General features: G+C 42.2%; 1 protein-coding gene across 1 annotated transcript; it reads right to left on the bottom strand.

The window, feature by feature from the left end:
- Positions 1 to 13,053: 13,053 nt before the first annotated feature.
- Positions 13,054 to 22,259, bottom strand: LOC115205629 (interleukin-12 subunit beta-like). The gene is made up of 8 exons (XM_029771809.1): positions 22,129 to 22,259; positions 21,690 to 21,804; positions 19,681 to 19,998; positions 19,461 to 19,563; positions 15,960 to 16,207; positions 14,389 to 14,558; positions 13,995 to 14,104; positions 13,054 to 13,569 (listed from the first exon to the last, which is right to left on the bottom strand). The coding sequence occupies exons 1-8, from the start codon at positions 22,147 to 22,149 to the stop codon at positions 13,485 to 13,487; spliced, it is 1,170 nt and encodes a 389-aa protein (XP_029627669.1). The 5' UTR covers positions 22,150 to 22,259; the 3' UTR covers positions 13,054 to 13,484.
- Positions 22,260 to 23,075: the final 816 nt, after the last annotated feature.

The following is a 23,075-nucleotide window of genomic DNA, read 5'->3' as shown; positions in this document are numbered from 1 at the left end:
GCACCTGCCAGTTGACATCAGTCACCTAGACGAGAGGCAGAAAGAGACAGCCAGGAAGATGTTATGTGAAGAATCAGAAGTGTCTGCTCGAGACAACAATGACCGTGGGTGCATTCCAAGCCTGCAAATGTCACTCAACCTCAAACATGACATTCCTGTGCATAGAGCGTACTCGTCAGTCCCAAGGCCATTGTTCCAAGAAGTTAAGGGGTATATTCAGGATCTTCTGATGAAGGGGTGGATAGTGAAATCTAAGTCTTCTTACTCCGCTCCTTTTGTGAGCGTCCATAAAAAGGATGGAAAGTTGCCCCTCGGTATTGACTACTGGCTGTTAAACCAGAAGACGGTACCTGACAGGCACCCATTAGCCAGAATCCAAGACCTGATAGACACCCTTGGTGGCTACTCCTGGTTCAGCATCTTAGACCAGGGTAAAGCCTACTATCAAAGTTTCATAGCAGAGGGTTCCCGACATCTCAACGCCTTCATCACCCCCTGGGGACTCTATGAATGGGTGAGAATTCCATTTGGACTCTCAAATGCACCTTCATCATTTCAGAGGAGCATGGAGGAGATGCTGAACTCCCTCAGGGACTAATGCTGTATACCATACCTGGATGATGTCCTTTGCTATGCAAAGTCCTTTGACGAGCATGTGGACGGAATCCGAAAAGTTCTCATGGCTCTCCAACATCATGGAGTGAAACTCCGGCAAGAGAAGTGCGAACTCTTCCACCGGGAGTTCCAGTACGTGGGGTGCCTCATGTCAGCTGAAGGAGTGAGGATTGACCCTAAGGACCTGGAAGTTTTTCTGTCCCTGAAAACCAACACACCACAGACAGGGGGCGATGTCAGGAGGATCCTTGGTTTCCTCAGCTACTACAAATCGTACGTCCAGGACTTTTCTCGAAAAGCCAAGCCACTCCATGAGCTGCTCCCAGTGAAATCTGGAATGCCACATGTCCAGCTGTGTAGAGAAAAGTCCAAAGGACCCCAGCTCTCCTCCAGGACAACTGTGGATTGGACAGGCGAACACCACAACTTGTTGACATGCTTGTGAACCCACCTGTGTTGGCATACTCTAACTTTGACTTACTACTTGTACTGCGTACTGACGCTTCAGAGAAGAGTCTCAGAGCTGTCCTTTATCAGCAGCAGGATGGGAAGTTGAGAGTCATAGAGTACTGACTGGTAGCCCTTAACCATCTTGATGACGACAGGGGAAACGCTGGTACCAAAAGAGTACTCCACCTTGCTAGAGAGGTTATTCTGGCCATATATGAAGAGGGAAAACAAGAACTATGTCACAAGGAAATCCATGCATAAAGTAGAAGAAATCCGCCATGCATGTGCAAGCACCTGGGTAGCATCACGTCTAGCTCACCGCTTGAGCTCATCTGTTTTGATTACTTATATCTGGAGACCAGCCGAGGAGGTTATTAGTACATTCTGCTGGTGGTTGATCATTTTACAAGATCATCAGGACATACTGCAGCAGAGCGTATCTTTAATGACCTTGATTTGGATGCCCCTCGAAACTGCATCATGGTCAGGAGTTTGAGAATGAGCTGTTCCGTACACTCCAGCTGCTGTCGGGGGTTGGCCATTCCCGAACGTCACCATACCATCCCCACGGTAACCCAGCTGAGAGATTTAACCTCACCTTGCTACAGATTTTGCAAATGCTGGCAGACAAAGAAAAGGAGATAGGACACGCATGCAACTGCATGCAACTGCACCCGACATGAGTCCACTGGTTACTTACCCTACTATCTGCTTTACGGTCATCATTCACGCCTTCCAGTGGATTTGTTGCTTGGCTTGTTGGGAGAGAGAGACCCAGTCGCACACAATAGATATGCAGATGAGTGGGTGGGAAGAATGACTGAAGCATATCGGATCGCAAACGAGAACAGAAAGCTGTCAAGTGCTAGAGGCAAATCCTACTATGACCAGAAGATGAAAGGGGTAGTTCTGCAACCTGGAGTTCTGGTTAGGAACCTCAGTGAGTGGGGAGGGCTCGGGAAGCTAAGATCATACTGGGAGAAAGTGATCTACCTAGTGAAGGAACAGTTTTCAGACAATCCGGTATACATAGTTCATCCCGAGGTTGGAGACAGGCGTTAAACCTGAACACTGCGCCGAAACTTGTTACTACTTGTGAATGACTTACCGGTTGAACCTCCACCACCGCTTCCAACTAAACCAGCACCGGAGAAGCGATCTAGAAGCGATTAGTGATGTGGAAGAACACACTCACAACGGGGACATATCTGACTCGTATGATGAATGCACAGGAGGCTATTGGTTAAGGAGAACAGTGACTAGGACAGAACAAAGAGCTCCATTCCAAGTTCCTGCAAGACCTCCCATGATACAAAGAGATACAGTCCCTGTACTTGTAAGACCTCCCATGATACAAAAAGATACAGTCCCAGTACCTGTAAGGGAAGAGGAAAGACAACCTGACAACGAACACTCACCTGATCGAAACGAACCAGAGCCAGAGAATGAGCACGAGGAGCATCTCGAACATGAGCAGGAAGAGAGAACCATGAGATTGGTTTTTAAATAACACAAATTCTACCTCTGTATTTATCATCCAGAATAAATAACATATTTTCAGCTGGAGCATCAACATTTAGTTCTACCACTTGAGGGAGACATTCAGAGTGTTGCTACTGCCTTTCCTCGCTGCTTTTCTCAGCGTTGCCAATTTAGTGACTTCGCTAGATTTATCAGTTTCGAGCAACCCCAAAAAAACGAATGACCACTGCTGCACATGCTGCCACTGTTTTGAACAGATTAGGTTATACCATTTAGAATGAGCAGCCAGCTCACGAATAAACAAGTGCAGCAGGAAGAATGCAACAAGCATGCAGATACAATAAGTGAAAACACATGAACTAACTCGGGGTAGCTAGCCCGTTGTGTTACTTTTATTTTATTGTGTTACTTTTAAAAATATATATTTAGTAAATATTTTCTTAACTCTATTTCATCAACTGCGTTGTTGGTTTAGGGCTTGTAAGTAAGCATTTCACAGTAAGGTTTACACCTGTTGTATTCGGCTCATGTGACAAATCAGATTTGATTTGAGTTAACTTTCATTCTGAAATAACTTCCTATTTCCAAGTTAGTCAGATATTATACTGACAAACAGGTCATCAGGTGAGAATTTGGAATTTGAGATATAAGGCAGTCTGGTAAAGCATGTTGCAAAGAAATTTACATCGCCCACAGATTGGAACTATCAGTTCAACTCCTCATCTTTGCTGACTGTAGTCGAAGTGTTATAACACATGTTGTTGCCTGCATACTGATTTAATATCGTTGTAATGGAGGTTGAAGACAATGACACAAAGCAGATTGAACCATGTCTGTCATATCCACTAGGACAGGTATTGTCAAACTGGTGTACGCGCAATGCCGTCGGGGGTATGCCAAATAAAAATGTGATACACCATTTTTTTTAAATAAAATAAATATATATATAATTTTTGTATTTTTTTTCACATTTTCAAAGAGTCTATAAGTTCGGGTGAGTTTTTTTTTCTCGCCTGAGTAGCCTCGTTTCACTGCCAAAAATAAAATTCAATCATCTAGTGTTCAGTGAAATAACAACACAATGTCAAATACAGGTAGCCTAGTTAAATATTAACATCCAATCACATTAACTGTTACTCTCTCGCTGGAATTCCACTAACGGTCCATATGTAGCCAAACGTAGCTGCTGCCCATTCCGTTTGCTCGAAAATGGATAAAAAAGTAAGGCCCGCGTCCATAGAGACACATAACAGCTCTACTGTACTACCAAAAATAAAATGTACGCAGTCTCCTCTGAACAGTTGATGTTGAGATGTGTCTGTTATATATTTATTTATGTTATACATTTGGGATGCAATCTGAGGTGCAGTTTACTCTAATGAACTTATCCTCTACAGCAGCGGTAACCCTGGGTCTTCCTTTCCTGTGGTGGCCCTCATGAGAGTCAGTTTCATAATAATGCTTGATGGTTTTTGCGACTGCACTTGAAGAAACTTTCATTGGCTGACCTTAATGTCTTAAAGTAATTATGGACTGTCGTTTCCCTTTGCTTATTAGAGCTGTTCTTGCAATAATATGGACTTGGTCTTTTACCAAATAGGGCTATCTTCTGTATACCACCCCTTCCTTGTCACAACTAATTGGCTCCAATGTATTAAGAAGGAAAGAAATTCCACAAATTAACTTTTAACAAGGCACACCTGTTAATTGAAATAGATTCCAGGTGACTACCTCATGAAGCTGGTTGAAAGAATGTCAAGAGTGTGCAAAGCTGTCATCAAGGCAACGGGTGGTACTTTGAAGAATCACAAATATAAAATATATTTTGATTTGTCTAACACTGTTTTGTTTACTACATGATTCCATTTGTGTTATTTCATAGTTTTGATGTCTTCACTATTATTCTACAATGTAGAAAATAGTGAAAAAAATAAAATAACTTGAATGAGTAGGTGTGTCCAAACTTTTGACTGGTACTGTATATATATATATATATATTTTACAATCACAAGAGGGCTTTTTGACCAATCACAAGTGGGGCGCCTCCCCTAAAACCCTAATGGGCAGGCTGTTCTCTAACCCTCGACTGTCCCCCCTTCCTCCCCTTCCTCACCCAACTTGGACACAATGAGGATTGTTCTGGCAGTGAAGATGAATGGTCTCATCAGGGAGAGATCTTTCATGTTTGCGAAATACATCCTGTTTCCACCCAGGTAATCATCATCCCTAGCAGCCCTGTCACTATACAACTGCTTGAGGAGTGTTACTGGTGTTACTACTGTCTGTCTGTCTGTCTGTCTGTCTGTCTGTCTGTCTGTCTGTCTGTCTGTCTGTCTGTCTGTCTGTCTGTCTGTCTGTCTGTCTGTCTGTCTGTCTGTCTGTCTGTCTGTCTGTCTGTCTGTCTGTCTGTCTGTCTGTCTGTCTGTCTGTCTGTCTGTCTGTCTGTCTGTCTAATCGCTGCTTCTCCTGGTGCGACCGCAACAGTGCCCAAGACATCATCCACAGAGTGAGTGCCTTGGATGGGCCTTGGAATAAATCAATTAGGCTTCCCAATTTGCTATTGACCTTAGTCTACTTGCTCAATGGCTAAGTTGCATAAAGATATGGCTTGCATGATAAACGTCACTCAGCTCCATTGCATCTGCCATGACACCTCCACACCTGTACCACAGTGCAATGCAGACCAGCGATGATTCAATAAGACTAAAACAAGACTGCACCCATAGAGACACATACCAGCTCTACTACCAGCAGTACTACACCTGCACCTGTCGATGACACAAGTTTTTCTGCTTCCATGAGCACATCCAATGCTAGCATCATTAATTCTACATTTGTTGTTAGCCCAGCTAACATGGACACTGACAGTTGTGAATCTGATGTACCCGAAGAGCTACTGCCCCCTTACCCGGGAAAGCACCGAACAACAGACAGGGACATTGGACCATCGAAGAGGCGCAAATATGATGAGAACTACATTTATTTGGGTTCACTTATATTGGGAGTAGTTCCTTTCCTTAGCCACAGTGTGTTATATGTGAAAAGTATTATCTCACAACTCGATGAAACCTTCACTCTTGCGCAGACATTTAGAAACAGAACATGACAATTTGAAAAATAAGCCACAGGAGTTTTCTGAGCGAGAATTAAGATGACTTTCGAGTAGTAAGACGTATAAAAGCAACAGATACTATTATCACAACGGGTGGCTTGTGGATTCAGGAGAGTCAGGCGCAGGAGACAGAATGATTCCGTGAATGAATTTAATAAAATATCCACACGGAAAATATGAAGCGAAGGCCAGCCAACGAGAGCGTACAGGTCGCAGTGGTGGGTAGTATATGGGGCTTTGGTGACAAAACGGATGGCACTGTGATAGACTGCATCCAGCTTGTTGAGTAGGGTATTGGAGGCTATTTTGTAAATGACATCGCCGAAGTCGAGGATTGGTAGGATGGTCCGTTTTACGAGGGTATGTTTGGCAGCATGAGTGAAGGATGCTTTGTTGCGAAATAGGAAGCCAATTCTAGATTTAACTTTGGATTGGAGATGATTGATGTGAGTCTGGAAGGAGAGTTTACAGTCTAACCAGACACCGAGGTATTTGTAGTTGTCCACAAATTCTAAGTTAGAACCGTCCAGAGAAGTGATGCTGGACAGGCGGGCAGGTGCAGGCAGCGAGCGGTTGAAGAGCATGCATTTAGTTTTACTTGTGTTTAGGAGCAGTTGGAGACCACGGAAGGAGAGTTGAATGGCATTGAAGCTCGTCTGGAGGGTTGTTAACACAGTGTCCAAAGAAGGGCCAGAAGTATACAGAATGGTGTCGTCTGCGTAGAGGTGGATCAGAGATTCACCAGCAGCAAGAGCGACATCATTGATGTATACAGAGAAAAGAGTTGGCCCAAGAATTGAACCCTGTGGTACCCCCATAGAGACTGCCAGAGGTCCGGACAATAGGCCCTCCGATTTGACACACTGAACTCTGTCAGAGAAGTAGTTGGTGAACCAGGCGACGCAATCGTTTGAGAAACCAAGGCTACTGAGTCTGCCGATGAGGATGTGGTGATTAACAGAGTCAAAAGCTTTGGCCAGGTCAATGAATACGGCAGCACAGTATTGTTTCTTATCGATGGCGGTTACGATGTCGTTTAGGACCTTGAGCGTGGCTGAGGTGCACCCATGACCAGCTCTGAAACCAGATTGCATAGCGGAGAGGGTGCGGTGGGATTCGAAATGGTCGGTAATCTGTTTGTTGACTTGGCTTTCGAAGACCTTAGAAAGGCAGGGTAGGATGGATATAGGTCTGTAGCAATTTGGGTCAAGAGTGTCACCTCCTTTGAAGAAGGGGATGACAGCAGCTGCTTTCCAATCTATGGGAATCTCAGACGACACGAAAGAGAGGTTGAACAGGCTAGTAATAGGGGTTGCAATAATTTCGGCAGATAATTTTAGAAAGAAAGGGTCCAGATTGTCAAGCCCAGCAGATTTGTAGGCGGTCCAGATTTTGCAGCTGTTTCAGAACATCAGCTGAATGGATTTGGGAGAAGGAGAAATGGGGGAGGCTTGGGCGAGTAGCTGTGGGGAGTGCAGTGCTGTTGAATGCAGTAGGGGTAGTTAGGTGGAAAGCATGGCCAGCCGTAGAAAAATGCTTATTGAAATTCTCAATTATAGTGGGCTTATCGGTGGTGACAGAGTTTCCTATCCTCAGTTCAGTGGGCAGTTGGGAGGAGGTGTTCTTATTCTCCATGGACTTTACAATGTCCCAGAACTTTTTAGAGTTTGAGTTGCAGGAAGCAAATTTCTGTTTGAAAAAGCTAGCCTTGGCGTTTCTAACTGCCTGTGTGTATTGGTTTCTAACTTCCCTGAAAAGTTGCATATCGCGGGGGCAGTTCGATGCTAATGCAGAACGCCACAGGATATTTTTGTGTTGGTTAAGGGCAGTCAGGTCTGGGGAGAACCAAGGGCTATATCTGTTCCTGGTTCTACATTTCTTGAAAGGGGCATGCTTATTTAAGATGGTGAGGAAGGCATTTAAAAAAATAACCAGGCATCCTCTACTGACAGGATGAGGTCAATATCCTTCCAGGATACCAGGGCCAGGTCGAATAAAAAGGCTTGCTCGTTGAAATGTTTCAGGGAGCGTTTGACAGTGATGAGTGGAGGTCGTTTGACCGTTGACCCATTACGGGTGCAGGCAATGAGGCAGTGATCGCTGAGATCTTGGTTGAAAACAGCAGAGGTGTATTTAGAGGGCACGTTGGTTAGGATGATATCTATGAGGGTGCCAGTGTTTGCGGCTTTGGGGTTGTAGCTGGTGGGTTCATTAATCATTTGTGTGAGATTGAGGGCATCAAGCTTGGATTGTAGGATGGCTGGGGTGTTAAGCATGTCCCAGTTTAGGTCACCTAGTAGCACGAGCTCTGAAGATAGATGGGGGGCAATCAGTTCACATATGGTGTCCAGAGCACAGCTAGGGGCCAAGGGGGGTCTATAGCAGGCTGCAACGGTGAGAGACTTGTTTTTGGAGAGGTGGATTTTTAAAAGTAGAAGTTCAAATTGTTTGGGTACAGACCTGGATAGCAGGACAGAACTCTGCAGGCTATCTCTGCAGTAGATTGCAACACCGCCCCCTTTGGTCGTTCTATCTTGTCTGAAAACGTTGTAGTTAGGGATAAAGATTTCAGAGTTTTTGGTGGACTTCCTAAGCCAAGATTCAGACACAGCTAGGACATCCGGGTTGGCAGAGTGTGCTAAAGCAGTGAATAAAACAAACTTAGGGAGGAGGCTTCTAATGTTAACATGCATGAAACCAAGGTTATTACGGTTACAGAAGTCATCAAATGAGAGCGCCTGGGGAGTAGGAGTGGAGCCAGGCACTGCAGGGCCTGGATTCACCTCTACATCCCCAGAGGAGCAGAGAAGAATAAGTATGAGGGTACGGCTAAAAGCTATAAGAATTGGTCGTCTGTGACGTCCAGAATAGAGAGAAAAAGGAGCAGGTTTCTGGGGGCGATAAAATAGCTTCAAGGTATAATGTACAGACAAAGGTATGGTGGGATGTGAGTACAGAGGAGGTAAACCTAGGCATTTAGTTATTATAAGAGAGATATTGTCTCTAGAAACATCATTGAAACCAGAAGATGTCATAGCATGTGTGGGTGGAGGAACTGAGAGGTTGGCTAAGGTATAATGAGCAGGGCTAGAGGCTCTACAGTGAAATAAGCCAATAAACACTAACCAGAACAGCAATGGACATTGCATATTGACATTAAGGAGAGGCTCTACAGTGAAATAAGCCAATAAACACTAACCAGAACAGCAATGGACATTGCATATTGACATTAAGGGTCCAGTGAGATTCAGACAGCTAGCCGGGCCATAGGTAGCAAGCTGGTGGAAGATGGAGGGAGGTCTGTTTTTAGCCACCTCGTGCGTTTCCGTCTGTGGGTTAGTGGTGTTCCGTGTGGAAGGGGGGACCTGTCCAAGTTGGCAAAATAGTTAGTTATAGTGGCCCAAGAAAAGTGTCAGATAGACCTCTTCAGATCGCAGCCGATAAGACAGCTGACGATTAGCCGGCCGCAGATGGGCGATCAGGTTACGTCGCGACGGAGGGGCCAGTTGGATAACTCCCTCGGGCAGATAACGTCGGTGGTCCAGTCGTGAAGACCCGATGGGGCTCCGCATCGGCAGTAAAAAGGGTCAGGATAGGTGATTGTAGCCCAGGAGACACTTCAGCTGGCTAGCTCAGGAAAAGCCCACGAGTGGGTGACGGAACTCTTCAGCTGGCTAGCTCCGTAATAATGTGTGATTAATTCCGTGACCGACGTTGCCAATAGTCACTCAGGTAGCAGCTAGTTAGCTGCAAGATCAAGGTGTAAATGTCCAGAGCATGCGGTAGAAATCGGGGAAAGGAGAGAGAATAGGTCCGGTATGCTCTGGTCTGAGTCGCGCTGTACAAAAACTGGCGATAGCTTTTCGAGCTAATGGATAGCTGAGGACAGCTAACCGTGGCTAGCTGAGCTCCAACGTTAGCCAGTGAAAATGGCTAACCTCTGGCTAGCTTCTGTTGTGGAATTCAGATGAGGTAAATAATACTTTATTTTTTAAATTGGTGAGGCAGGTTGCAGGAGAGTGCTTTGAGGTTGAGTTTTTAGAAGAAAAAAATGTAAAAAGATAAGTGAAGAAAAATATGTAAATATATATATACATGGGACACGACAAGAGGAGGGTAGAGGACGTCTGAACTGCTACGCCATCTTGGATACAACGTAACCAGGGACGCAGCCCAAAACGAATAGCGTAACTCCAAAAGGCAAAATACAAAACCTCATAACAAAACACACCCTGACAAACGAACAATCCCGCACAAACAACAAACCTAACTAGCTAGCCTAAATACCCCTCCCCACTAACAACTAACACAAAACAGGTGCGCAACTAACCTAGGCCTAACTAACAGAACGTGAAACATAAATCGATGGTAGCTAGTAGGCCGGCGACGCTAGTAGGCCGCCCGGGCGAGGAGGGGCGCCACCTTCCGTAGGTGTCGTGACAACTATTAATAAGAAGAGGCTAGAAGCGTCTTATATGGTGAGCTACCTAGTGGCTAGGACAGGCAAGCCCCATACTATTGTGGAGGACTTAATTCTTCCTGCTGCTGCGGATATGGCTGGGACAATACTAGAGGAAAAGGCCAAAAAACTACACAGACAATGACTTCATCAAACAACACTGTTTCACGACGCATCAGTGACATGGCAGGAGATGTTTTGAAACAATTACTGCTTTGCATACAAGCCAGTGAATTCTATGTGTTACAGCTGGATGAGTCAACAGACGTGGCGGGCCTGGCACAGCTCCTGGTATATGTCCTTTACGTTTATGGGGGGTCAATTAAGGAAAACCTCCTCTTCTGCAAACCACTGGATACCAGGACAACATGAGAGGATATATTTGAAGTACTGGACAGCTTTGTGACATGAAATGGACTTTGGTGGTCAAGATGTGTTGGTATCTGTACTGATGGCGCAAAAGCCATGACAGGGAGACATAGTGGAGTGGTAACTTGCGTGTAGCAGTTGCTCCCGACGCCACTTGGGTACACTGCAGCATCCACCAAGAGGCTCTTGCTGCCAAAGGAATGCCTGACAGCTTGAAATATATTTTGAACACTACAGTGAAAATGGTTAACTTTGTTAAAGCAAGGCCCCGGAACTCTTGTGTATTTTCTGCACTATGCAATGATATGGGCAGAGACCATGTCACGCTTTTACAACATACAGAAGTGCGCTGGTTATCAAGGGGCAAAGTATTGACAGAGGTTTTTTGAAGTGAGAGACGAGCTTAAAGTTTTCTTTACTGACCATCATTTTCACTTGTCTGACCGCTTGCATGATGACGAGTTTCTCACAAGACTGGCCTATCTGGGTGATGTTTTTTCTCACCTGAATGATCTGAATCTAGAATTACAGGGACTCTCCGCAACTATATTTAATGTGCGGGACAAAATTGAGGCTATGATTAAGAAGTTGGAGCTCTTCTCTGTCTGCATTAACATGGACAACAGACAGGTCTTTCCATCATTGCATGATTTTTTTGTGTGCAAAAGAACTCAAGCTTACAGACAATGTCAAATGTGATGTAGAGAAGCAGCTGAGTGAGTTGGGTGTGCAATTACATAGGTACTTTCCCAAAACGGATGACACAAACAACTGGATTCGTTATCCCTTTCTTGCCCTGCCTCCAGTCCACTTACCGATATCTGAACAAGAGCCTCATCGAAATTGCAACAAGCGGTTCTGTGAAAATTGAATTTAATCAGAAGCCACGGCCAGATTTCTGGATTGGGCTGCGCTCAGAGTATCCTGCCTTGGCAAATCGAACTAAGACACTGATGCCCTTTGCAACCACGTACCTATGTGAGAGTGGATTCTCGGCCCTCACTGGCATGAAAACTAAATACAGGTACAGACTGTGTGTGGAAAATGATTTAAGACTGAGACTCTCTCCAATACAACCCAACATTGCAGAGTTATGTTCTTCCTTTCAAGCACACCCTTCTCATTAACCTGTAGTGAGTTATTCACAATTTTCTTGGAACAAATAAAGTTTTATATGTAAGATGGCTAAATAAAGAGCTAAATTATTGATTATTATTATTTGTGCCCTGGTCCTATAAGAGCTCTTTGTCACTTCCCACGGGTTGTGACAAAAACTCACACTCATTTTTATGTTTAATAAATGTATCGTATAGTGTGTGTGTGGCAGGCTTACAATGATGGCAAAAAAACAACGTTTGAGAGTGCGCTGACCCTGGTGCTAGAGAGGGTACACAGCTAGAGGTTGAATGTTTGAAGGGGTACGGGACTATGAAAGGTATGGGAACCATAGATAGAAAAACAACATGCCTGAATTGTATTGTATTGGCAGTGACAGAAGTAAATAGGTATTTGGTGCAAATAAGTAAATTGAGACTGAAGCTCTACCCCCTCAATGTACCTCTATATGCCCACCTTTGTATAAGGTTGCAACCAGTTATTGACTGTTATTGAATGTGACGCCATACTGATTGGTTTATTTAGAAGTCTATTGCTTGAGAATTATGCCATACTGATTGGTTTGTTTAGAAGTCTATTGCTTGATCTATATTGAAGAGTTATAGTTTGACTGTCATTTAATTATTTTAGGAATTAATACTGCAATTAAATTGTGTAACCAAGTAAGACATTTCTGGACTCAGATTGCCTCGACATATTTTAAGTTAATTGGGCATAAGAAACGAGTTGTTCAAAACCATGTACTAGCCAAGCGTGGTGAAGGGTACACAAATAGAATGATGGGTTATGACATTACAACGTAGTTAAGGAAGGGCTGTGGTGGTGACTTTCTGAACTGTTAAGAGTAAGAACACAATTTAAAGTAATATAGAAAAATATTGCTGTTTCAGTTGTGATTGGCGTATATTGACCAAATTATCAGGATATTTTTGATGTATTGGTACAAGGATTATATATCCCACATGAAGGAATACATAACTCTCTAGGCCCTATGTAAGACTGTGCATTCAATACATACTCAACTAGTACATGTATGGTAACAAAAACAACTCAAAACCTTACGAATTCCAAACTGCTTTCTAGTTGTGTGGGAGTCAGCGCACCTCATGCACAGTGTTGCAAAATACCTTCCATCCCATCCCACACAGCAACCCCATATCCCTAAGTTGGATAAATAGAGAGAAAAACAACAGTTAACGTGTTCTAGGACCCTCAAGTGTCACGCCATTGGTCTAAGCCTTCCAACCAGTTTCCTGGACATCCTGTTGTGGTTTGTCAGAGACAAAGGAAGTGTATTAGCATAGGTATTTATATTGTATTTAACAATGAGATTAGTCATACATTACTTCCTTTTTATTGATGCTTGATTTCACGTTGTTATTTTTTTTAATCCTGAAATTCTTTAAAGATCGTGAGCACAGAGGAGTGGAAAGAACTCAAACACATCTACTGTAAGTGCAGGACTGTACGTTTATTTTGATTTATAGTATTAAAGTCACAAAAATATCAGTTCAGTTTATGTTAGTGCATGTCATGTCAAACTCTATGAGATAAAAAGCAACATTAATAAATAAATAATCATAAATATTACTAAATACATTTCATAACAAGTATAAAGATTGTAAAAGTGAAGTTTGTGTCAGTAAATGATCTTGGCAACAAAGTTACCTTTGTCATAATGGATGTTTTAGTGTGTCAATTAAGTCACCTTTGTCATAGTGGATATTTTAGAGTCAATTAAGTCACCTTTGTCATAGTGGATGTTTTAGAGTGTCAATTAAGTCACCTTTGTCATAGTGGATGTTTTAGAGTGTGAATGCCTACAAACTAGAGTGAATAAATAGGTTAATATTTGATGGCCATCAGTATGGTAAAGGTACACTATTGAGACACATTCTTCTTCCTCTTCTTCTGCTTCTTCTTCTGCTTTTCCTGCCTCCTCCTCTTGTTTCCCTTGTTGCTGAGTCTGAAAAATCATATCATATTGTAAAACGTGTTGTTCTGCAATGTCTTCTCAGAAATTAAATTCTTGAATTGATAAACAAAAGCGCATTTTCCATTTATGAAATGGAATTTCAATCCACTTACTGAATGTACTGAATGGAAAACCAAATTGAACCTAACCCTGGTAGTGTAGATGTAGCACAATGTCCGTAATGAAACAGTAGACTAGAGCAGGGGTTTTTAACCCTCTACTCGGGGAGCTGTTTCACTACTTTGTTGTAGCCCTGAACTAGCTCACCTGATTCAGTAGTATTCAAGGGCTTGATGATTGGTTGACAAATTGAATCAGGTGTGTTAACTCTTCAATAGTTCAACAACATGGAATGGCTGGAGGTCCTCGAGGAGAGGTTCTCCTGAATACAGTAGACTAGAGAGTGTGGTACTGACCTGTACTCTGTCCAGTCGCTCCAGGGGGAGTCACAGAGGGCATCCTGGGCCCTGACACACACCGTCACCTTGGCCTTGACTGACCACTGACTGCTCTCTGTGGTGTGGACCTGGGGGAACACAGGGGTTTAATTCATTTAGCACCAAATGGAGGGAAATGGCCTGACGCAGGAACTACATGAACTTGTCCAATAAGAAATGCTCCTTTTCACTGCAAAACGTTTTGCTAAGGTGTGCTCTAATGAATTGAACCAGGGACCAGAGTGACCACGTCTATTAGTTGAAGAGTATGAGCCTATTAGTACAGGGTCTGGATCTCTTGGTGTAATGGCCCTCATCAAGCTCTGGAGACAAGGGCTAGTAGGATGTATAGTATGTAGACAGTAGTCCTCACCTCCGTGTAGAGAGAATCACACATGCACCCGTTCTTGCACTTTCTGCCTTCGATCTCTTTGACCTGGAAGGAGAGGGGGAAGTAGGAGATGGGTCTGTTCCAGGAGACAGGATAGCTCCACTCTATAGTACTGCTGTTCACCTCCTTAATGTATACATTGTCTGGCTTCACTGGAGAGAGGGAGAGAGAGCGTGTGCGCGAGAGAGAGAGAGAGAGAGAGGGAGGGTGAGGGAAGGAGAGGGAGAGAGGTGGGATAGATAATATTACCATAACTTCTACTAACACTCTGCACTATGAAACTAACTTTCAGTTGCACTTAAACCAACAAACTCTCAGCATATAGTCTTCTGATAGGCCTATGTATATGTGCAAGATATTTGTATACTGAACAAAAATATGAACGCAACATGCAACAATTTCCAAGATTTTACTGAGTAACAATTCATATAAGGAAATCAGTCAATTGAAATAAATGTATTAGGCCCTAATCACAACCCAGGCCCATCCATGTGGTCTGCAGTTGTGAGGTAGGTTTGACGTACTGCCAAATTCTCTAATACGATGGTGGAGGCAGCTTATGCTAGAGAAATGAACATTCAAATCACTGGCAAAAGCTCTGGTGGACATTCCGGCAGGCAGCATGCCAATTGCACGCTTCCTCAAAACTTGAGACATCTGTGGCATTGTGTTGTGTGAAAAAACAGCATATTTTAAAGTGGCCTTTATTGTCCCCAGCACAAGGTGCACCTGTGTAATGCTCATGCTGTTTAATCAGCTTCTTGATATGCCACACCTTTCAGGTGGATGGATTATTTTGGCAAAGGACAAATGCTCACCTGTAGGGATGTAAGCAAAATTGTGAACAGAATTGGAGAGAAATAAGCTTTTTGTGCATCTGGAAAATTTCAGGGATTTTTACACTTCACATGTTGCGTTTATATTTTTATTCAGTGTATATAGAGGTGGTGACGAAGACTTTAGTAGTGCGTCTCTGCACTAGTGCTCTACAAACTCCTGCCATTTTAGAGAGCTTTGTTTCTGCATTCTTAATGTTTGTTACGGGATAGACAGGTTTACCAGTTCCAAAGCATTTTCTTTTCAGAGACCACTTACATTGTGAAGTTTGTAAATATAATTGTTTTATTAGTTGGTAAATATAGTGAAGTGCACACCTAGACCATTATTGTCACCTTTAAGTAGCCTAAAATCACAACTTGTGCACCTGATCCTGCCAGCCTCTTGCAACATGTCTGCCCTTATTACTGCAACAAGGTCCCTATTTAACACTCACCTATGTCTGATAAGTAGAAGTGTTGTGTGTGTGTGTCTGTGTGTGTGTGTCCTCACCTATGTCTGATAAGTAGAAGTGTTGTGTGTGTGTGTCTGTGTGTGTGTGTGTCCTCACCTATCTCTGATAAGTAGAAGTGTTGTGTGTGTGTGTGTGTCTCTGTGTGTGTGTGTCCTCACCTATCTCTGATAAGTAGAAGTGTTGTGTGTGTGTGTGTCTCTGTGTGTGTCCTCACCTATCTCTGATAAGTAGAAGTGTTGTGTGTGTGTGTGTGTGTCCTCACCTATCTCTGATAAGTAGAAGTGTTGGGAGTATTCCTCCAGCAGGTAGTTAGTCCTCATGTAGATGGTCAGGGTGATCCGGTCAGTCTCCTCAGCATAGGGACAATACTGTCTGTCCACACAGGACACCCCCAGTCCACTACTGTTCACAGAACACATGATGTCACTCTGGCCAGATGAAGAGGAACATGTCCACTGCTGTCCACTGGCGTCCACAGAACAGCTGATGTTCTTCGCATCAGACAGGCCACTATAGAAAAGCCAATAAATGGATGACTAAAAGTAGAGTAACATTGCAGTAGTCCATTCAGCAATATTTAATTTGAAGTCAAGTCAATACTGAAAGTTATTATGCACATGTTATAGAACCTACAGCACTGTAGCACTATACAATAGTCACATGTTATAGGCCATACAGCACTGTAGCATTACACAATAGTCAAATGTTATCCTCTTAGAGACCCCTTCCCGCTCGGATCCCGTTAACGGGATTGATTTTGACAACAGCCAGTGAAAAATCAGAGCGCCAAATTCAAAACAACAAAAATCTCATAATTCAAATGTCTCACACATACACGTATTATACACCATTTTAAAGATAAGATTCTCCTTAATCCAACCACCGTGTCCGATTTCAAAAAGGCTTTACGGCGAAAGCAAAAGATTAGATTATGTTAGGACACCACCTAAACAAGAAAAGCCACACAGACATTTTCCAAGCAAGGAGAGGCGTCACAAAAACCAGAAATACAGCTAAAATTAAGCACTAACCTTTGATGATCTTCATCAGATGGCACTCATGGGACTTCATGTTACACAATACATGTATGTTTTGCTCGATAAAGTTCATATTTATATCCAAAAAACCCCTTTTACATTGGCGCATAATGTTCAGAAATGTTTTCCCTCCAAAACCGCTGGTGAATGAGTACAATGAGCAGACATATTACAGAAATACTCATAAACTTTGATAAGATAAAAGTGTTATGCACAGAATTATAGATACACTTCTCCTTAATGCAACCGCTGTGTCAGATTTCAAAATAGCTTCACAGCGAAAGCACACAATAATCTGAGTACTGCGCTCAGACAAAAACAACAAGCCAAACAGAAACCCGCCATCTTGGAGTCAATAAAACTAAGAAATAGTATTATAAATATTCACTTACCTTTGATGATCTTCATCAGAATGCACTCCCAGGGATCCCAGCTCCACAATAAAGTTTATCTTTATGTACATTTACATTTTTGTCATTTAGCAGACACTCTTATCCAGAGCGACTTACAGGAGTGAGTGCATACATTTCATACATTTTTTCTCCGTACTGGCCCCCGTGGGAATTTAACCCTCAACCCTGGCGTTGCAAACACCATGCTCTACCAACTGAGCCACACGAGACCTGTACAAATACCTCCATTTTGTTCGCGTGTTAGGTTCACTATCCAAATCCACAAGGCGTGCGCTTACTAAGTCCAGATGAAAAGCCAAAAAAGTTATACTACAGTTTGTAGAAACATGTCAAACGATGTATAGAATCAATCTTTAGGTTGTTTTTAACATAAATCTTCAATAAAATTCCAACTGGACAAATCCGTTCTCTTTAGGAATGAATATGAACTCAGCTCGCTCCCAAGGCTGCGTGCGTAACTGAACTCATGCCTTAGCCTGGGACACCAGTTTACCACAGCTCTTATTCGCTCCATTTTCACAGTAAAAGCATGAAAGAAGGTTCTAAAGACTGTTGACATCTAGTGGAAGCCTTAGGAAGTGCAACATGATCCCATTAACACTACAAATTGAATAGGGAATCTTTTCAAAAACTACAAGCCTCAGATTTCCCACTTTCTGGTTGGATTTTTCTCAGGTTTTTGCCTGCCATATGAGTTCTGTTATACTCACAGACATCATTCAAACAGTTTTAGAAACTTCAGAGTGTTTTCTATCCAAATCTAGTTTAATTTGGGTACGTTTTTCATCCGGCCATGAAAATACTGCCCCCTATCCCGAAGATGTAAAAGCTATACAGCACTGTAGCACTATACAACAGTCAGACCCATAGAATGTTTACACTCAGAAAAAGGGTTCCAAATGGGTTCTGTGAGGAGGGAGAGGGTTCTACCAAGAACCACTTAAATCAGAAGACCCTTTTTTGGAATACAGGAGTTCTTTGTAAGGCAAAGGGTTCTACCTAGACCATTTAACATCCTAAGAACCATTTTTGGAAGAAAGGGTTCTTTGATGATTCTTTGGAAGGCAAAAATGATTCTTTGGAAGGCAAGAAGGGTTCTACATAGAACCATATTGCAGGGAGAAAATTATTCATATTTGTTTGTATTTTACCCCCTTTTCTCCTCAATTTCTATCTTGTCTCATCGCCGCAACTCCCCAACGGGCTTGGGAGGCGACAGTCGAGTCATGCGTCCTCCGAAACATGAAGCATCGAACTACGCTTCCTAAAAGCCACCCGCTTAACCTGGAAGCCAGCTGCACCAATGTGTCGGAGGAAACACAGTTCAACAGACGACCGAGGTCGGCCTGCAGGCGCCCGGCCCGCCACAAGGAGTCGCTACAGCGCGATGAGCCAAGTAAACCACCCCCCCCCCGGCCAAACCCTCCCCTAACCCGGAGGGCGCTGGGCTGATTGTGCACCGCCTATGTGACTCCCGATTACGGCCGGTCGTGCTACAGCCCGGGATCAAATGTGGGTCTGTAGTGACGCCTCTAGCTCTGAGATGCAGTGCCTTAGACCGCTGCACCACTCAGGAGGCTGCAGGGAGATTTTCTTAATAGTTTGTTTTACTGATATATCTGTGTTTTTGCATGTTCTATACATTGATTGATTGATTAAATGAATGCTACATAAAGATAAATAACATACAGTTTTATGAACATATCCAATCTGTTAGTTATTGGATTTATTGCACCTGTTACTGAGATGGTTGTTCCAGTATAGATGATTGAGCTAGGCTCAGTATTCAATCTTCTCTACCCTGACAGTTATTCTGAATGCAGGTTGCAGGTGATAACATATTCTACTTGTTGGATATCCTAGCTCTGGCTGGATTTCAATAAGAGTTACACATCACTTTGCAAGCCAACATAATGTGATTTGCAGGCCTGAAGTTGTCTGTGAACCAGGAGTTTCCAAACACCACTTTATTAGGCTATAACTAGGCCCTCAAAGACAGGCATTACGATATATGTAATTTAATAATACAATTATAATGGCTGATGGAACCATTCATAAAGGGTTCTAGGAAGAACACTTCATAGATAAAAGGGTTCTCGTTAGAACCCTTCATAGAGGGTTCTATGTAGAACCATAGTATATTATACAGGGGGTTCTTTAAAGAACCCTACATAGAGAGTTTTAGATAGAATCCTCTGCAAAGGGTTCTATCCAGAACCAAAAATGGTTCAAATCGAAGAACCCTGCATGGTTCTACTTCTACTTTCCAATAGTGTAGTGGTAATACATAGAAAATATTGGTGGTGATAGTACCGTGCCACTTTGACAAACATAACAGTCCCAAAACGTGTAGGGGTGAATTTCCAGGAGCAGTGGAACTCTCCTTGGTAGTTCCGTGTTGAACATTTCATATAGCCTTAGAATAGAAACAAACAAACAGAAGAGAGACAGAAGATGTAATGTTCGAATCAGATAATGAATGGAAAAACAATATTTTACTTGATTTCGGATGACAGACAGACATCCTGTATACCTGTTCTGGTGGATCCTTCTAGAATGCGTTTCTGTTCGTCCAAGTGTTTGACCAGCACCGTAGTAGTCTTCAGGAGGGTTTTATCCAGGCTGTGACATGTAAATATCCCCCCTCCAGTTCTCTCTTCCAGGTTGACAAGTAAGCTATTCCCCCTCTTCTCTTGTTCACCCATCATCCATAGGATGTCCTCATCCTCCTCTCCATCTTTCCGCCACACCCAGTCATTGTCTCTCCTCCAACCATCCTCCTCTCGGTTGAAGGAACCCAGGCAGGTTAGAGGATGCTGAACCAGCGAGCCGTCTACATTCACCACAACAACTGGTGACAACACACACTTCAATCAACACCAACATATAGAGTCAGGTCAAACATTATTGCCACCCTTGATAAAGATGAGCAAAAATACTGTATAAAATATATCATAAAAATACTGAACTATATTGTATGCTCAAATTCTTTGAGAATTATACTATTTTATTCTAATACAATTCCTCAGAGATCATGTGTAATAAGTATAATTATTTTTTTCAAAAAGATTGGTAAAAATGATTGGAACCCTGTTGTCAATAGCTTTCAATACCTCCCCTTGCAAGGATAACGGCACTGAGCGTTTTTATACATTTTGCAATGGCCTTCTCAGTCTACAGACTCCAACCCCATCGGAAACCTGTGGTTTGAATTGAAGAGGCCAGCCCATAAGCGCAGACAAAGGATATCAAGGATCTGGACAGGTTCTGTAAGGAGGAATGGAAAGGTCTAGCATCCTTTCCAATGTGTTTTCCAATCTCAAAACATTTTAGAAAAAAGCTCAGTGCCGTTATCCTATTAAAAACATGGGGTGCCAATAATTTTGATCCCTAGCTTTTTGAGAGAAAAAAATGATATTTGTTGAACAAAATCTCTTTCTCTGACTAATTGTATTGGTATAAAATAATATAATTATTCCATCTGTTTGAGCGTACAAGATACAGTAGTTCAGTATTTGTATTATGTATTTTATACATCATTTTTTGCTCATATTTTTCAAGGGTGCCAATAAGTTGGGATCTGACTGTATCTCATCAACACAAACATATAAAGTACCTCAACGGTATATAGCCTTATGATGAACTGACATAAACATACCTTTATACACCAGACTGGCAAAACCAAAATAGAACTACAGTAAGTGATCTTTATATACATTGCCTTCAGAAGTATTAACACTCCTTGACTTTTTCCACATTTTGTTGTGTTACAGTCTGAATTTAAAATGGATTAAACTGAGATTTTGTGTCACTGGCCTACGCATAATACCCTATAATATTAAAGTAGAATTTTGTTTTTAGAACATTTTACAACTTAATTAAAATTGAAAAGCTGAAATGTCTTGAGTCAATAAGTATTCAATCCCTTTGTTATGGCAAGCCTAAATAAAGAAACGGAATAGAGCTAAGCACAGGCAAAATACTAGCGGAAAACCTGATTCATTCTGCTTTTCAACAGACACTGGGAGACAAATTCACCTTTTAGCAGGAGTTGCTTACCAAGATTATATTGAATGTTCCTGAGTGGCCTAGTTACAGTTTTGAATGAAATCGGCTTGAAAATCTATGGAAGACTTGAAAATGGCTGTCTAACAGTGATCAACAACCAACTTGACAGAGCTTGAAGAATTCTTTAAAGAATAATGTGCAAATATTGTACAATCCAGGTGTGCAAAACTCTTAGAGACTTACCCAGAAAAACTCACATCTGTAATCCTTTCCAAAGGTGATTATAACAAGTACTGACTCAAGGTGTGAATACTTATGTATAATATATGTGGTGTTGTGTGTGGAATCAGTCAAGGGGTATGAATACTTTCTGAAAGCACTGTACTATACCAGACTGGAAACACATATACAATGCTTAATAATGAGTTGACAACATACTGACAAGTGTACAGGCTGACATTATTGTGACAAACTGTACTGATCTAAAAGATGACAGTAATATACATGTACTGATCAGAGATGATGATTTCCTACCATTGGGTAGAAGATTCCAGCTGCTCTGAGTGAACTTGGGCCTTTGACTTTTTGCCTGGTGTAGGATTAGAATGCCCAGTAAAGTAGGCAGGATGCTTAGTAAAGTAAACCTCATCTACGTGGGAGGCAGAGAGGCAGAGAGGCAGAGAGAGAGAGAGGCAGAGAGAGGCAGAGAGAGAGAGGCAGAGAAAGAGAGGCAGAGAGAGAGAGAGGCAGAGAGAGAGAGGCAGAGAGAGAGAGAGGCAGAGAGAGAGAGAGAGAGAGAGAGGCAGAGAGAGAGAGAGAGAAATGTTTAGTCAAATCAATTTAAATATTAAAATCTAAGATTCTACCCATGCAAGTGTTCATAACGAATAGAATATGATGTACAAAATGAGTAATTGATCTGCATAATAAATTCATAGGCCAACAAGTTAATTTAAAAGTAAATTGTTCATACCTTTAGACAGCAATCAAACATCTTCTGATCAACACGTCCTCTGAATAACGCTGAAGTCTAAACAGTGGCTTTTTAATATGTGCCAATGTCGATGACATTTAGCATCCAACAGAATTCCCCCGTTGAGAAAGTACAGACAGAACGAGGAACTCAATCACTTTCTAATCTAACCTAAACATGATAATAGAGGACTGTACAGGCATGGCCTAGCTTTATTTTTCTTACTCCCATATGCTGCGTACACATCCCAAGACTTTCATGCATTCTTTGAAAGGTTTTTATTAGTTGCCAACAGTATTTCTTAATATAATCTGTATCTTGTAGCCTCAACCATCCCCTTTCAAAATCAATCTCTTCACTCTGATTGCAATTATTATCCTTCTTATCCATAACTTTATAAATATAAACATGGTATGTAATTGCACAGTAAACAGCAGTGAAATGAAAATGGTTTCATATAAGCCTTTACTAGTGTAACGGTTGTCGTCGGATAAAGTGGACCAAAACGCAGCAGGAATATGTGCACTCATCTTCTTTTATTTGGTGAAGAAGGACAACCAAAATAAACACGTACACAAAGAAAACACAACGACTATTCACAGGCTTGTAAGACACAAGGCTATACACAGAACAATCTCACACAAAGTACTCAACAAACACACACCTATATATAGGACTCTCAATCAGAGGCAACTAGAAAACACCTGCCTCCAATTGAGAGTCCAACCCCAATAAACAAAACATAGAAATACAAAAGACTAGACAGAACATAGAAATACACTAACATAGAACAGTGACCAAAACCCCCCGGAATACATAAATCAAATACCCTACTAAACAAACCACCACCCCGAACCACATAAAACAAATACCCTCTGCCACGTCCTGACCAAACTACAATAACAAATAACCCCTATTACTGGTCAGGACGGGACAACTAGTTTTAT

This window comes from Salmo trutta, chromosome 13 (genome assembly GCF_901001165.1).
Source record: "Salmo trutta chromosome 13, fSalTru1.1, whole genome shotgun sequence".
NCBI lineage: Eukaryota > Metazoa > Chordata > Actinopteri > Salmoniformes > Salmonidae > Salmo > Salmo trutta.
Note: the sequence above shows the minus strand (reverse complement) of the source record. Positions and strands in the feature narration are given on the sequence as shown.

Excerpts from the sequence above, each read along its gene's own strand:
- LOC115205629 (XM_029771809.1), bottom strand. The coding sequence starts at position 22,149 with ATGTTTGATTGCTGTCTAAAG. Across the intron at positions 19,564-19,680 it reads AGAAGGATCCACCAGAACAG|GCTATATGAAATGTTCAACA; the intron begins GTATACAGGATG and ends TTCTATTCTAAG. Across the intron at positions 13,570-13,994 it reads AGCGACTGGACAGAGTACAG|ACTCAGCAACAAGGGAAACA; the intron begins GTCAGTACCACA and ends ATGATTTTTCAG.